This window comes from Triplophysa rosa, linkage group LG4 (assembly GCF_024868665.1).
Source record: "Triplophysa rosa linkage group LG4, Trosa_1v2, whole genome shotgun sequence".
Lineage (NCBI taxonomy): Eukaryota > Metazoa > Chordata > Actinopteri > Cypriniformes > Nemacheilidae > Triplophysa > Triplophysa rosa.
In genome coordinates this window covers 5,221,324-5,236,022 of record NC_079893.1, presented here as the reverse complement: position 1 = coordinate 5,236,022, position 14,699 = coordinate 5,221,324, and the positions used below count along the sequence as shown (strand labels likewise).

At 40.6% G+C, this 14,699-nt stretch overlaps 2 protein-coding genes and 1 long non-coding RNA gene across 3 annotated transcripts; 2 read left to right on the top strand and 1 right to left on the bottom strand.

Annotated features, from left to right (window-relative positions):
* Positions 1-3,154: 3,154 nt before the first annotated feature.
* On the top strand, positions 3,155-6,651 carry actb1 (actin, beta 1). The gene is made up of 6 exons (XM_057332754.1): positions 3,155-3,287; positions 4,223-4,347; positions 4,634-4,873; positions 5,201-5,639; positions 5,742-5,923; positions 6,013-6,651. Exons 2-6 carry the CDS (start codon positions 4,225-4,227, stop codon positions 6,154-6,156), a joined length of 1,128 nt encoding a protein of 375 aa, XP_057188737.1. The 5' UTR covers positions 3,155-3,287; positions 4,223-4,224; the 3' UTR covers positions 6,157-6,651.
* LOC130553660 (uncharacterized) lies at positions 6,450-8,122 on the bottom strand. The gene is made up of 2 exons (XR_008962881.1): positions 8,008-8,122; positions 6,450-7,915 (listed from the first exon to the last, which is right to left on the bottom strand). It is a non-coding gene; the product is annotated as an uncharacterized LOC130553660 (long non-coding RNA).
* On the top strand, positions 7,851-12,313 carry fbxl18 (F-box and leucine-rich repeat protein 18). The gene is made up of 5 exons (XM_057332753.1): positions 7,851-8,483; positions 8,843-9,040; positions 9,341-10,905; positions 11,487-11,705; positions 11,893-12,313. Exons 1-5 carry the CDS (start codon positions 8,463-8,465, stop codon positions 12,041-12,043), a joined length of 2,154 nt encoding a protein of 717 aa, XP_057188736.1. The 5' UTR covers positions 7,851-8,462; the 3' UTR covers positions 12,044-12,313.
* The last annotated feature ends 2,386 nt before the right edge of the window (positions 12,314-14,699 follow it).

The following is a 14,699-nucleotide window of genomic DNA, read 5'->3' as shown; positions in this document are numbered from 1 at the left end:
TATGCAGTGGTGAGAAAGAAGGATATCACTCAAACACTCACTCACTAATTTCCGCTTTAAGAGTCACATGACACAGCCATGGCGTTCCATAGTACCACGTGACTCACTCAAAGATTACCTTATAAGGAGATTGGATGAAAATCTCTTAAAGGGGCACAACTTCTGAACAGTGTGTCTCTGTAAACAAGACACAACACAAAGGTTATCTAATTAAATAATAAAATTGGGTGGCATGACAGTTTGAGCTACTGTATGTTTTCTTCCATATAAGGCTGTATAGAGAAAATATATGTTTATGTATCTTATCTGTTAAAATAAACATGCTGCTCAATCTCATTAATTAACTAAAAACACTTATATACACAACTTATATAAATTTACTACTCAGTTTACATGTTGAATAATTTTTATTTTTCAGAGTGACCTGAAATATGCTTCATTCTACTACACACTATAGGCTACACACTAATGTGACTTCCTCTCAGATTTGTCACATTGTGCCGTAGTTGTAAGACTTGTCCTGCGTTGCTTTTCCTCTTCCTCTTTTTGTTTGAAACAACCTTATAAGGTCTTCAGTGATCTGCTGATGACAGAAACACGATGGAAATCAAAACTGATAAAACACTATCATAAACACTACATGCACTACATATTAACACACCCCAACTCTTCACCCACAGCTGATACTCACACACACACCCTGGAAAGAATATAGATGCTTTACTTATGATGTACATGGAATGGGTAGTAGAGAACATTGATTTGATAAATTATGTGGCAATGAGGTGGAACTATGACTCATTAACCTCTATGACTAACATTATCTTGAACTTCAGGTATGGAATTAAGATGTTGAAATGCATCGTAGAGTCACGTCACGTGGGCTCTGTACATAAACAGTCAAGCTGTAATATTATTGCGGTCTATAGGTACATGTTCGTCTGTGTCAATGTGTGTTTTGGGTAAAGCCCACCCCAATGTATTGGATGTCATTGGAGTTAGGAGGACCATAAACCCAAATGATGTTATCACAATTTTAGGATTACTGTACAGTTGACAATTAGTAATACTTTAAGAATCACAAATTTGAACATTGGATATGTTCCTGAATAGCTATTTAACATTTTGGTTGTCTACTTTTGGTTTTCGTTTCAGTGCTGTATTGATGAGATAAGACAAGAAATGCAAAACACGCTTATACATGTCTAGTACACATGCTAAAGGCAACACACACCGGGATTAGCACCGTTTTTGGCACTCAGGCACCACACAGACAGAATTATACCCATGGTAACCATAGTTCCAGTATAATACATTCCTTAAATACTGTATTATAAAAGACGATGCATGTCAAATGTAGTGGCACTGTTATGGAAGACGATGCATTTAGAATGCAAGATGTTTTGGATGTTATGGAAGACGATGCATTTAGATGCAAGATGTTTTAGAATATGCCTCATTATGTCACAGTTTATTTTAGCCACAATATTTTGTAATCATAAAAACATTCAAGACTACTATGCAATATTTAACAATATTATAGGCTACTATAAAGTAAATGCAAAGTATAATATAATTTATCTAAAGCCATATAGTGCATATACAGTACAGTCGTGGTCAAATGTGATGTAATTAGCGTTTTTACTTAACATTGTTTTAAATATGTTATTAAAGATGTATTAAAAACCTTGCATTCATGTTGCATAGCTGTGCTTGGAGTGTAAGCTTACTTTTGCAAGGCGGCCAAGACCTATGAGAATGGCTACAAAATATTTCTAAACAAGTGGATCAACAAATAATAATAACAGATAAAATTGTAATTTATAATTTCCCTCAAGGTTTCCGTTTTTTTGTTTGTTGCATTTTTAAATATTGAAATAAAACCCACATTCCCTAATATACTGTAGTTGAATTGCCTTCTTGCCAAATAATTGTGTCCAATAAACATTCTAAAAGCTTATGACTTTCTTCATTTTGTACAATGCTCCTCACATTTTAAAGGTTTACTCTGACCTAAGGGGCTATTTAAAGCACATACTGTACAAATGTGCTCCCGAGGCATAACTTTTAGCCACTACTGTATGCGGCTGGGAAGAGGATGTGTGAAACGTAATCGGTTATGACGTACTACGCAAAAGCCGGGTTAACCGGAAGTGCTCCACAGCAAACCCAGTGCAAGCGATTGTCGTGCCTTTTTTTTGTGATGCCCATCGTTTGAATCAAACCGATTATCAAATGTAGTGGCACTGTTATGGACGACGATGCATAGGATTGACGTCAACCTGACAAGAAATCGTGTTTCTTTCATTCATTCCTGCACTGAGACAAGCGTCCGCGTACAGAATGTATACTTGCAAGATGCAAACGGGCCCAAAGGATTGTGTACGAAAGTGACATGCGATTATACGCGAATCGTGCAATATCAACAATTAGAAACGTTTTAATAATAACGTGCAGTAAGCTGTCAGATCAGAATATCTTCAGACATGTTCTGTTCTTGAAGATTGCCACGCCCACATAACTCATCTAACCTAAAACGACAAAACAGCAATAAAAATCGGTCATGAATGCATAGGCGAACTAAGTGTGTTTTTTATTCAGTGGATCTTACTTTGAAATGTATCATGTCAAATAATATTGCTCTAATATTGGTTGCATCACTGTTCACAGGTCAAATGATCGATTATTGTAAATGTTTTAAGAGTTCATATCTGTGCCAGTGTGCCCACAATGTTGTCATATACGTGTTTATCACGTCCTGCCATTTGCTGTACCCTGATTAAGAATGCTATGAAATGAGTGCAATCCATTAATTACAGGCAGTTACGCAAGTTGTTCAATAGTTACATTATATTAACAAATTTAGCATTCGAGCATTCCTCACTCAAAAGCATACGAACGATTACGTAACTGCGCCCCATTCCCAAATATTTAAATATCCTTCTATTTAAACATGAGGATATATATAAATATAGTATTATGATATGCAAACTCGACTGGTCAGTCTTTTTCTTTAAACTCTGCCTGTAGCATTAGCCTTGACGCACATTATTTCATCTCGACTCGAGTCGAAACTTGAATTTCAAGCAATAAGCTTCAAACTCGCCAAGTGGACGACAAGTGGCCAATCAGATCGCTCAATGCCGAAAGTTTACCTTATATGGATTGAGCCGGCCGCCGCACACAGCATAAAGCTGTGACCCGCCTCAAGCTTGGCATTGTGAGTTTTCAGTGCACGCTGAGAAGAGCTTTCTTTCCCTTGGTCACAATAACCTACTAATTCAGAGGTGAGAATGGCTTTATGAATTACATTGTTTTAAATATTTTCACTGCAATGTATTTATATTAGCTGCACATAAAATAAATGGACTGATTATGTTGATTTTAAATGACGTTTTTGAAAATGTAACGATTAAGAAAACCTTGATTATGGCTGGTATTCTTTAATTATGCATTTATTATACGGTGCATTGTTTTTAATATTCTTTCCTAAATACTCTTGTTAGTTGTTCATTGTTTTATTGAATTGGATTGTCTAGCTTACAGACCGAAACTACAGGTTTTTTGTCCAACAGTTATTGTGGCTTCACTTTTTGGTAAAGTTGAATTCAATTCTGTTGTAACTTAGTTAACGTTTAGTGAATGTTTTTAATGGCTCTGACAGTATGAATGGTGGGTGTGGCTACTATACCGGCGTTTAGAGCTTTTTGTAGTTATGCTATATGTTTAAAACCGTAAATAGACTCTTCGATGTGTATTGAGCTTTTTCTGTCGAGTGTTTTATTGCGGCAGTGAAACAAACGGCAGGTCACATGAATAGTCATCGCTTAAAAGGATTGCGGCTCTTGCACTTCGTATATTACCTAGGGTTTCCCCAGTGTGTCAGTTCCTCTCGCACTAAGGCAAATCAAGGGATTATTTCTGTGATTATCTGGCCTCATTGGACGTCATTTTGTAAAGCGCTTATCTCGGCCTTTGAAACTGGGAGTGGTCGTGTCAGTTTGTTAGAATCCACGCGCTGAATCGGCGGCATTGAGCTGCTGAAACTTATTGCCATATAAGGTAATAGTGAGTCTCCCTGACCACTTCCTTTGTCTCAAATCGCTTGGTTTAAACCCTGCGCCTTTGCGCCGCCTACTGGCCAACTGGAGCAACTGCAGAAGTAGTTTTGCCTCCCACAGGAGAGATCACCATCAATTTAACTCTTTTATTTGCTTTACAGCCATGGATGATGAAATCGCTGCCCTGGTCGTTGACAACGGCTCCGGTATGTGCAAAGCCGGTTTTGCTGGAGATGATGCCCCTCGTGCTGTGTTCCCCTCCATTGTTGGCAGGCCCAGGCATCAGGTATGATCAGTTCTTATTAGAATTTTGTACTTGAAAATTTAAATGGTGGCATAATGATGATTTTACACATTTTAAATAAGTTCTTTGAAAGTTACAGCAATTCCAGTCAGTTTTCTGTATGTCATATTGTTTGTGTGGTCAGAAGTGCCTTATAAAGCATCAATTAGTGTCAGGACTTAATTTGAATAAGAATTAACAGATTGAATGGCATGTGGTTACTTTTCCCCTTTTATGCTGTTTTAATCATACGTGAAAAGGTGTCTAATTTTATCCATATTTCTTCCAGGGAGTGATGGTTGGTATGGGACAGAAAGACTCCTATGTGGGAGATGAGGCTCAGAGCAAGAGGGGTATCCTCACCCTCAAATACCCTATTGAGCACGGTATCGTGACCAACTGGGATGACATGGAGAAGATCTGGCATCACACTTTCTACAATGAGCTGCGTGTTGCCCCTGAGGAGCACCCTGTCCTGCTGACAGAGGCCCCCCTCAATCCCAAAGCCAACAGGGAGAAGATGACACAGGTGTGACGACTTTATATTCCGTTTTTCCATCCCATTTAATGGTCGGACTTCTGTTGCCTTTTTTCCTTTGTTCATTTCCTTCCTGTGCATTTCCTCTCAGGCTCTGTTTCTCTGCCATGATCTCCTATTAGGAGGTCTAAAAGGTTCATTCCTTTCTTTATTTTCTGCATGGCAGCTCTTTTTAACACTAGTTTTAAGAGTTCTGAGTTTTCAGCATGGTGTGTTGAGGAGGTTTGCCTGCTCTGTTTTGCTCCTTTTGTACTTGTTGCTTTTTCGTTTTAAAAAGGTGGTTTAACTAACTGATGAAACTCCGGTTCTTTCTTGCAGATCATGTTTGAGACCTTCAACACCCCTGCCATGTATGTGGCCATCCAGGCTGTGCTCTCTCTGTACGCTTCTGGTCGTACTACCGGTATCGTGATGGACTCTGGTGATGGTGTTACCCACACCGTGCCCATCTATGAGGGTTACGCTCTTCCCCACGCCATCCTGCGTCTGGATCTGGCTGGTCGTGACCTGACTGACTACCTGATGAAGATCCTGACCGAGCGTGGCTACAGTTTCACCACCACGGCCGAGAGAGAAATTGTCCGTGACATCAAGGAGAAGCTGTGCTACGTCGCCCTGGACTTCGAGCAGGAGATGGGTACTGCTGCCTCATCTTCATCCCTGGAGAAGAGCTACGAACTGCCTGATGGACAGGTCATCACCATCGGCAATGAACGTTTCCGTTGCCCTGAGGCTCTCTTCCAGCCTTCCTTCTTGGGTGAGTTTTCTTGTTTGATTTTGAGAGATCTTTGATTTTCGCAGATTCCTGCATATTTCCTGGTCATTAAAATGTATTAAACTATTCGTTCCTTCCTTGTAGGCATGGAATCTTGCGGTATCCATGAAACTACCTTCAACTCCATCATGAAGTGTGATGTGGATATCCGTAAGGACCTGTATGCCAACACAGTGCTGTCTGGTGGTACTACCATGTACCCTGGCATTGCTGATCGTATGCAGAAGGAGATCACTTCCCTTGCTCCTTCCACCATGAAGATCAAGGTGAGTGCCCATAGCACTTGACCGTTTACCCAATGTAGTTGCATTTTTTTTTTTGCTAATGTGTACTAACTTCTATTCTCTCTTTGCAGATCATTGCTCCCCCTGAGCGCAAATACTCTGTCTGGATTGGTGGCTCCATCCTGGCTTCCCTCTCCACCTTCCAGCAGATGTGGATCAGCAAGCAGGAGTACGATGAGTCCGGCCCATCCATTGTCCACAGGAAGTGCTTCTAAACAGACTCTTGCCACCACACCTGGCCATGCAGCAGGATTTAAATGAACGACCAACCTAACTAAACCTCTCGGATAAGATGACATCAGCATGGCTTCTGCTCTGTATGGCGCATTGACTTAGGATGCGGAAACTGGAAAGGGAGGTAGTTGTCTTACAGGAGGTGCTTTCCCCGAGAGGACTTCAATGTACATTTCTTCTTTTAGTCATTCCAGAAGTGTCTACCACTTTGCCCTCGTCACAGTGGGCCTTCATGACTTGTTATAGTGTTTATGTAAATTATCTACTCTATACATTGTTTTTCTTTTTTGTACTTCAGCCTTAAACTTGGCCCAGTTTGTTATTGCAATGATGGGGAAAGCTTTACCTTTTTAGTGAAGATCTTGCAGGACTTCCCAAGGCCATGTGAATTAGGGGTGTCCCCTGCCTATGTAAGCCAGGGTGTCTCTGTACACTGACAAGTGAACCCAAATAAAACGTGCACATGTAAAACCACAGTCTGACTACTGTCCTTTTGTTGTGGATGACTCAAATCGCCTGATTCTGCTTAATTTGTCACCCATGTGATGGGACCGGTGCTTCAAAAGGGCTTAAATTAATTTGCTGGGTTAGCTGAATCACTTTTTACAAGTGCAAATAGTTCAGAACTTTAATACAACCCTTTTTCAGTGTCTCTGCTTCATCCATAAACCAGCCAGGAAAAGGTTAAATTTTCCCAATATTTTAATGTGAAGTGTTTAAAACTATCAATTCCACAATGTCAAGATCATCATCTCATGAGAACACATTTTTACCTGCCATGACTTGATTTATCAATACAAAGTTTTTCGCATTAGTGATCCCGTAGGCTACATATAGTAGGCAGTGTATATGATGGACCCTTTGGAAAGCTGCTTACCCATTTCTCTCCAATAATACCCATGTCTAATTTATTCCTCATTTCATATACCTTTTTTAGAAGCAGAACAGTTAAATACCTCGCAACACTATCCTATGAAATGGTGCTGGTAATAAAGTTAGACACTGACACATTTTTGGGATGTGGTCTAATAAAAGCATAGCGATTGTAGTAGATCGCTTTAATTTTACATGTCACTTATTGTCTTCCAGTGGGGTTAATTTGTTAATAATCTTCCATATAACCTATTAAATGGATCTTAAACTGCTTGGATATTTTTGGGAGTACTCTTGTTTTTAATCTTGCCATTTGGATTTTTTGTCTTTTTAATATTCAATGGACGAAAACTTAAACGTTTGCATAAATCTTGCCTTGCCAACAAAATAAACTTCGTTTTAGAATTTTAATCTGAAAATGATACATGCACCTTCTGTAATGGCAAGAGTGAAGATTTTGGTAACTTCTGAAAGCTTTTTAACCCATTTTAAGCGAGTAGTGATTGTATATAAAATATAACTATGAAGTGTAAGAGCAAACACCAATGTAAAATAAAACGATACGACATATATATTCACAAATGTTTCTTGAAACGTTAGTCAAATGTATTTAAATCTTTGAGATTACTGAACGATGAGAAATGTTCCTTTTGTAATGTTATGAGAGCTTTCATGTACAATGAATGATAACTGTGTTACATAAAAGACTGCAGACACTTAATGATTCACTTGACGACGGTTGTCAGGGGCGGTGGCCCGGGAATGTGGTGATTGTTTTATAGAGGGTATGCATTGACGTCACTTTCCCACTTGAACATGCCGGACACAAGTCTGGGACACGCTCCGCTCCCCTGCGTGGCAAAATGGCTGAGGAGAATAGGAGAAATAAAGAAACCGGGACTAAAACACGCAATTATTTGCTGAAATTACAAGCAGCTCGACTCGACGGTGATCCTTACCCTACGACTTACAAAGGAACCAGTTGTTCCTGGACACTGGAATGTTGCACGGAATTGCGTTTCCTGATATTGTAAGCATTCATTTTGCTGAGTGTTTTGCAACCCACGGGAGCGCGCTCACGTGGTAAAGTGCAAAAGAATCGCAGCAAAATAAAGACCGATAAAGGAGATACGGTAAAAGTCGAGACTAGCAAAAAAGCAGAATACTGATGTTTTAAAAAAACGAAACGAGTGTGTACCGAACCCAGGCAATTTTATCGGAAACGAGTACGTCTCCAAATATGTTCCGGCTGGTATTAAACAAATCTGCATCTCGTTCCCGCTATGTGTGTGCTTGGTTCTGTGCCCGACCACATAGTTATCAATGGATAAATTATTATACATTCATTGACTGGCTATACTTTATGTTACACGGTTGACACAATCAATTATCCAAAACATTTCAATGAGGCACCATGGATAATCAGATCGAAGCGGTAAGTTAAAGCAGAGGTCTGATAATGCATGCTAATATTGTTAGTTAGCTGGCTAGTTGACTTCTTTATTTTCTTGCCTTTAACAAATCTTTTGTCATCGATAAATATCATTAATAATGTCTTAAAACGAATGAGTTATATTATTTTGTTATTTGGACAAACAGAAAATAGTGCCATGGAAAAAAGGTTGTTTTTGTGTAAGAAAATTCACATTAGCTATTATAGTTTAATACTATCTGAAGTTATATTTGTATTGATTCTGGAAATAAAAATAAGCATCAGTATTTACAATGAACCTCATGATTTGTGAATATCACCACAGCATATTTAAGTCATTTGTTGTTCTTGTTGCTCTTCAGGCTCAGTGTTGCTCGGACAGCGTTTCTCAGATCTCTGTCAGCATCTCAGACTTCTCAGATGAGATTTTACTGAATATCCTGAGATTCATTCCAAGCCATGATCTGATGCTCAGTGTGAACAGAGTGTGCCGGAAATTCAGAATACTCTGTCTGGATAAAACCTTAAGAGCCCATATACACCTGCACAAAAATTATACGGTAAGATCATGAACAACACACTGTCTCTTAGCTTTAGGGTATTTTTAACCATACATGATTTACTTAACCACCCTCATGTGGTTCAAAGCCTGAATGTTACTCTTTCTGTGGAACACAGAAGATATTTTGAGAAATGTGTTTTTTTGTTCATACATTGAAAGTCATTGGGGGCCATTGTTGTTTTTGTGTTCTGCACAAGAATGTAGTATATATTTGTGTATCGTGTATAGGCAAAAGTTTTTATGACACTAATGTTCAAAGATTTTCTTCATTATATTTGAATTGTTTTCTCATTCTCAGGCAAACGACGATGCCGTGAAACGGGTTTTAAAGAACCTTTCCAGTGACATCCAGACGTTGGACCTGTGTGGCTGTTACTGGTTGGCTGGCTCTACAGTGGACCAGGTTACTCGCTGTAAAGGCCTGGTCAGTCTGGACCTTTCGGGCTGTCGATTGACGTCAGTCCGTCTTTCCCATCTGCTATCCGCACTTCAATCTCTGCGTTCGCTGGCTCTGGATGTGGGCCCGGGGTTCGACCTCCATCAGGTGAGCGCGGAGGGGAAATCTGCTTTGTCGCGCCTGCAGGAACTCAAGCAGACGTTGCTGACTCCCTCATACGGTGTGGTGCCGTGCTGCAGCGCACTGCGCATTCTGCGACTCTATCTGGAAGCCAGCGAGGGCTGGAGAGAAGCGGGAGGTTGTGCGCAGCTGATGGTGGGCCAGAGCAGCGTGCCGCACTACCAGAACCTGCGCTGGTTTTCTGCACGCTTGGCACCCGGTGAGGTCAATCGTACCCTTTTGGCACTGTACTTGGCAGTCTTCAGTATGAGAGTTCCAGAGGGTCTTACAGGACTGGTTCTGTCTGTGCCCGGCCCTGCCCCACCTAGGCCGGTCGCCATGACGGCGCTCATGGAGAGCATGGTGGGAAATACAGTTAGCGCGCTTCAGCTTCCTCGTACGTGGTTGGACGGTGCAATTTTAGGACGGGTCATAGCGCACGGCTGCCCCGCTTACCTAAACATCTCGCGTTGTTCTTCTCCTGGTTTCAACCCCCTACATGTGATGCTTAGTGCGGGTCGTGACCTCTCACCCCTACGGAGTCTCAACCTGCGCGGTTGCGGCAGAGGTCCCATCCCGGAAAGCTGTGGGAAGGTCGGGGAGGAAATGGATGCGGAAAGCGTCAAAGCACTTACCGAATGTTGCCCGCATCTTGTTCATCTCAATCTGTCTGCCACGCACTATCATCATACTGCTCCCGCTGGACAGGACGGGCACTTGTGTGGTGCGTTAGGACGTCTCGTCGATTTGCGCTCGCTAGCGCTTCCTGTCTGTGCCCTGGCGCAATCCGCACCCGTGAACACACCGGACTCTAATACAAATCTCACCTCAGGGTCACTGCTACTTGGGCTTAAGAAGAGCAACCGCATCGGCGTGCCCACATATCGACCCAGAACCGAGGCCACAGGGGGTGCATGTGGAGATCAGCAGCAGGATAGGACTCTGTGCATTCAACCGCTGCTTCAGGGTTGCCCGCACCTAGTAGAACTGGAGCTTATCGGTGCTGGCTTTTCTTCCGCCTTGCCACGGAATGAGCCGGCCATGAGGAAGGACCCCGCTGCGTGCCCTTGGTCTCACAGTGTCGGAGATGGTGAATTAGCTGCTTTGGGAGGGCTGAAATTTTTACGCAAGCTCACGCTTGCTCACTTACCTGGAGTGCTGAAGGGAACAGGGTTGATTGAGCTTGTTCAGGGGTGCAGGGAACTTCAGTCATTATCGCTGGCAAATCTCGGATCCTTAAAGATGATGAACTACACTCAGGCCCTGCTAGAGACTCTCACGTATTGCACACAACTCAGGAACTTAAGGTGAACACACAACTGCTACTTCACAACACATTCCAAGCAACCCATGAAGTTCATTTTGTTGTTTTTTTCTTAACATGACCAGATTTATTGAGATGGCAAGACTTCAGCTTGCCAGTAGGGGGCAGCACCTGAATGTTCAATGCAATGACAGAATAAGAACTTGGTACACACAGGGTCCACATTTTTCCAAAAATTCACTTTTTCATTGGTGGTCAGTTGTGGCAAACCCAGTTTAAGTGATTGTTTTATTTACTTTTTTTTTTACATAAAATTATTTTGCATAATGTAAAAACATTCTTTGAAAATATAACCTTGATGGTTAACTTTTATATTAATTGATTATTAATACTTGCAATAAAATTTAATTTTAGTATTTAAAACCATTCATTTCAGTATAATCTATCACAATATGGTAGGAAACGCATATCACGTATTTTTGTCATTTTTATGACTACTTTGATGCGAATGAGAGTTTTTCTGATTCTTAAATCATTGCCATTGCTTCACTTATGAATTAAAAGGTAATCAATTGTCGATTTGTAGATAATATTTTAACTCTGTGTTGATGTTTATATTTACAGGTTGGAGCAGCCCTACTTTAATGGGAGCGCTGCATTTTTTGAAGTGCTCAGTAAGTGTCAGCAGCTGCGACGTCTGTGTCTAGTTTCTCGACAGGGAACCTTCCAGCCCTCCGCTGTGACAGCTTTCATGCAGAGCTGTGTTGATGTCATCATGTGCCACATGTTCATGAATGGGACACTTGTTACCTGTAAAATGCTGCAGAAAACCCTGCTGGACAGGTTAGTCACCGCCACACTGCCAGGGTCATGCCGTCGATTTCGGAGGATGTACTGATAAAACATGTAGCTCAAAATTGCTTTGGATTAAAACTTTTGCCAAATAATAATTTTGTATGTACATATTTAGGAATAATTTGTCTCTCTTTAAACACTAGCAATTTGTATTTCTCTTTCCCTGTTTTTGTAGTCTTTCATCATCTCGTCCTGCTCTTAGTGTGGTGATTTACCCTTTACTACATGAGGACCTGGACAATGTGATCAGGGGTATGCCACTGTGCCATCTGGACGAGATCACACTTTTCAAAAGCAGAGTTGCTGAAGAGCCAATGAAACTGTGACTGAGAAAACAAAAGAGCTAAAAAACATTTGGTGCTTTTACTTGGGTAATGCACGGACAGTGCTATTATCTAATGCCGATGTCATTTTGCTTAAAAAAAGTCTTTCAGTGGATTCCAGGAATATTTTTACCCATGTGTTGGCTTGAGAGATATTTTTGCCAAGCGGACAATCACAAGGTCATTGTTTTCCAGAAAGCCAGTATGAAGAAAACTCTGCATCGATGTGAAATGTCATCTTTGTGAATGTGCCAAAATTAAATCCACTTTATATCTTGATGCATTGTGTTCATTGGTGTCTCTCCCTCTGTTTTAAACGCTAGCCGGCCTGTTATCAGTGAAAATTGACAGCAATTTCTTTGGACCTTTGAATATGATTCCATAAATCATCAGACATCTGTAGTGTTTATAGGGTGAGCTCAGGGAGGCATTTTCAGTTTGTTACTCACAAAGTATGTGCTATATTTATGCGCATTTCACAAATGCTGTCCAAAGTGACTTGTAGTCCATGCAAGCTGATCATTTTTGTATGTGTTTCCAGGGAATCGATGCCCAGTGGCATTTTTTGTTTTTAATTCAGATACGCATACATTGAACGTTAAATGTATATGGAACCTATGGTGGTTTTTCTAATATAGAATGATACATTTAGTTAGTGATGGGTCTCATGTATTTTTCTGATATAATACAGGCTATGGGCCTCATGAGTTTGAGCACTTGAACACCTGCATGCACAATGTTATCACACTAAGACAGGAACTGCACGTACGCCACACATACTTTTGGAGACATATCTAAGTTATCGCATAAAGTCACGGACACTGGATTGCACTTAATGTTGAATTAAGTACGTTCTTGAAACATAAGAACTGGACATTTTAAAACCTTGAAAAATCATTTGTCCCAGATGTAAAATATAGAAATGTGGGCCACATAGGCCTATGTGTGACCAGTCATACATATGCCATGGGCATAGCCATATGCTATGTGGATATTAGCAATAACAATATCGCCGGAGAGCAAAATGGATGGGCCAGCTGGGCCTGATTGAAATATAATAGTGGCAAGAAGGGGACGGGCTAATAAAAAGATGATATGTGAAACCTGATTGGTGGACACTGTGAAAGACAACCTCAGATTTCTGTATAAAGTATGTAGTCAGATAGGTATTGTTTGATCACTTCAGATGAACTCTGAATATCTCACTTTGTTGGCTCGAGCAAATTAAGTTTAAACTCTTGGCATCTGGAACCCTTGTCTGTGAGATTTCTATCTGCGTTGGAAGGCCGATTCGCCACAACAAACCCAAAACATTTTTTAGGATAAGAGAAGGATAAAACAAACATAACTTTCAAAAATAAAGAGAGATGGTAGTGTCATGGAATTTTTCTTAATCTCTTATCTTTGTTTTTCGATGGCATAAAAAAGTGCTTTTTACTGCTGGATGATGGAAAGTTACTGACTAAGCGCACGTGGAGGGGGGTGGGTATGGGTGGTTGTGCATGGATTGGTCTGTCAACCGGGTGGGGGGGGGGGTGCATGGTTAAATCTGTCGACTTGGAATGCATATGTGTCTTTTGGTTGTCTCAGAGCAGGGTATACAGATAGTTGGCCTCTATTTCCTCTTCTCACTGCAGAACCTTCTGTACGTCAGATGACCTTCTTGCAAGAATAAGCGATCAAAGACAGTTCTTTATATCATTTCAGCCTCTCTGTAATAGGTAAAATATAAATTTTCCACAACAATAGGCATGAGGTTATATATATGCAGATTAAGGAAGAGAATTTCTGGCACAGAAATGTATTCACTTTTATTTGATTTCATTTTCTCATCATACTTATACTTTTAACATATTTTAGTTTTATAATAATCAACATTGTTATGTTTATGTTCTGAAATGAGATTCGAGTGAACTACACTTTTGTATTAACACATGCATGACAGAAAGATGGATGGATAGCAGCTGCAGCTTTATATTACATGTGTTTGCTTGTCCTCTGAACTGACCCAGCTCACCCTTTTATTTATCCAGCTTTTCATTTTATGTAATTTTGCAGCTTGAAGGTCCTTATGAAGACCCAAACATGGCTCAGGAGAGAATTACGGTAGAAAAGCAAGCTTCTAATAGAGATTACATAGGCTCTGTCTACCACAAAGGACACCTGGCTCCAGTTTATCTTGCTAATTCACAGCAGTGTGCTGAAGCCACATTCACTCTTACCAATGCTGCCCCTCAACACCCATCATTTAATAGTGGTCAGTGGAGGGCGGTAGAAAGCAGTATGGAGAAAACTCTGTCTAGTTGTACAATGCCTGCTTACATTGTTACAGGAGTGGTACCAGGTAATTATAAAATAAAAAATAGAGTGAATTTGCCTAGTTATTTTTGGACTGCATATTGTTGCCAACGTAAGGCACAGCTAATCTCAGGGGGAGTTATTGGAATAAACAATAACGTACAGCCTGTCCAAACGGATGTGAGATGGTTAGAGATTACCTTGACAGTCCTTTATAATGTTGAGTTTACTTTGTTTGATAATAGCTGCAGAGATGCTTCCTATGTTGCATTGATAAAATAACACAGCTTTTGACAGTTACACGGCAAAATTCAGAAGCCCAAAGTTGAAGATGCTCTATAGCAATAAAGTGTGGAAAACA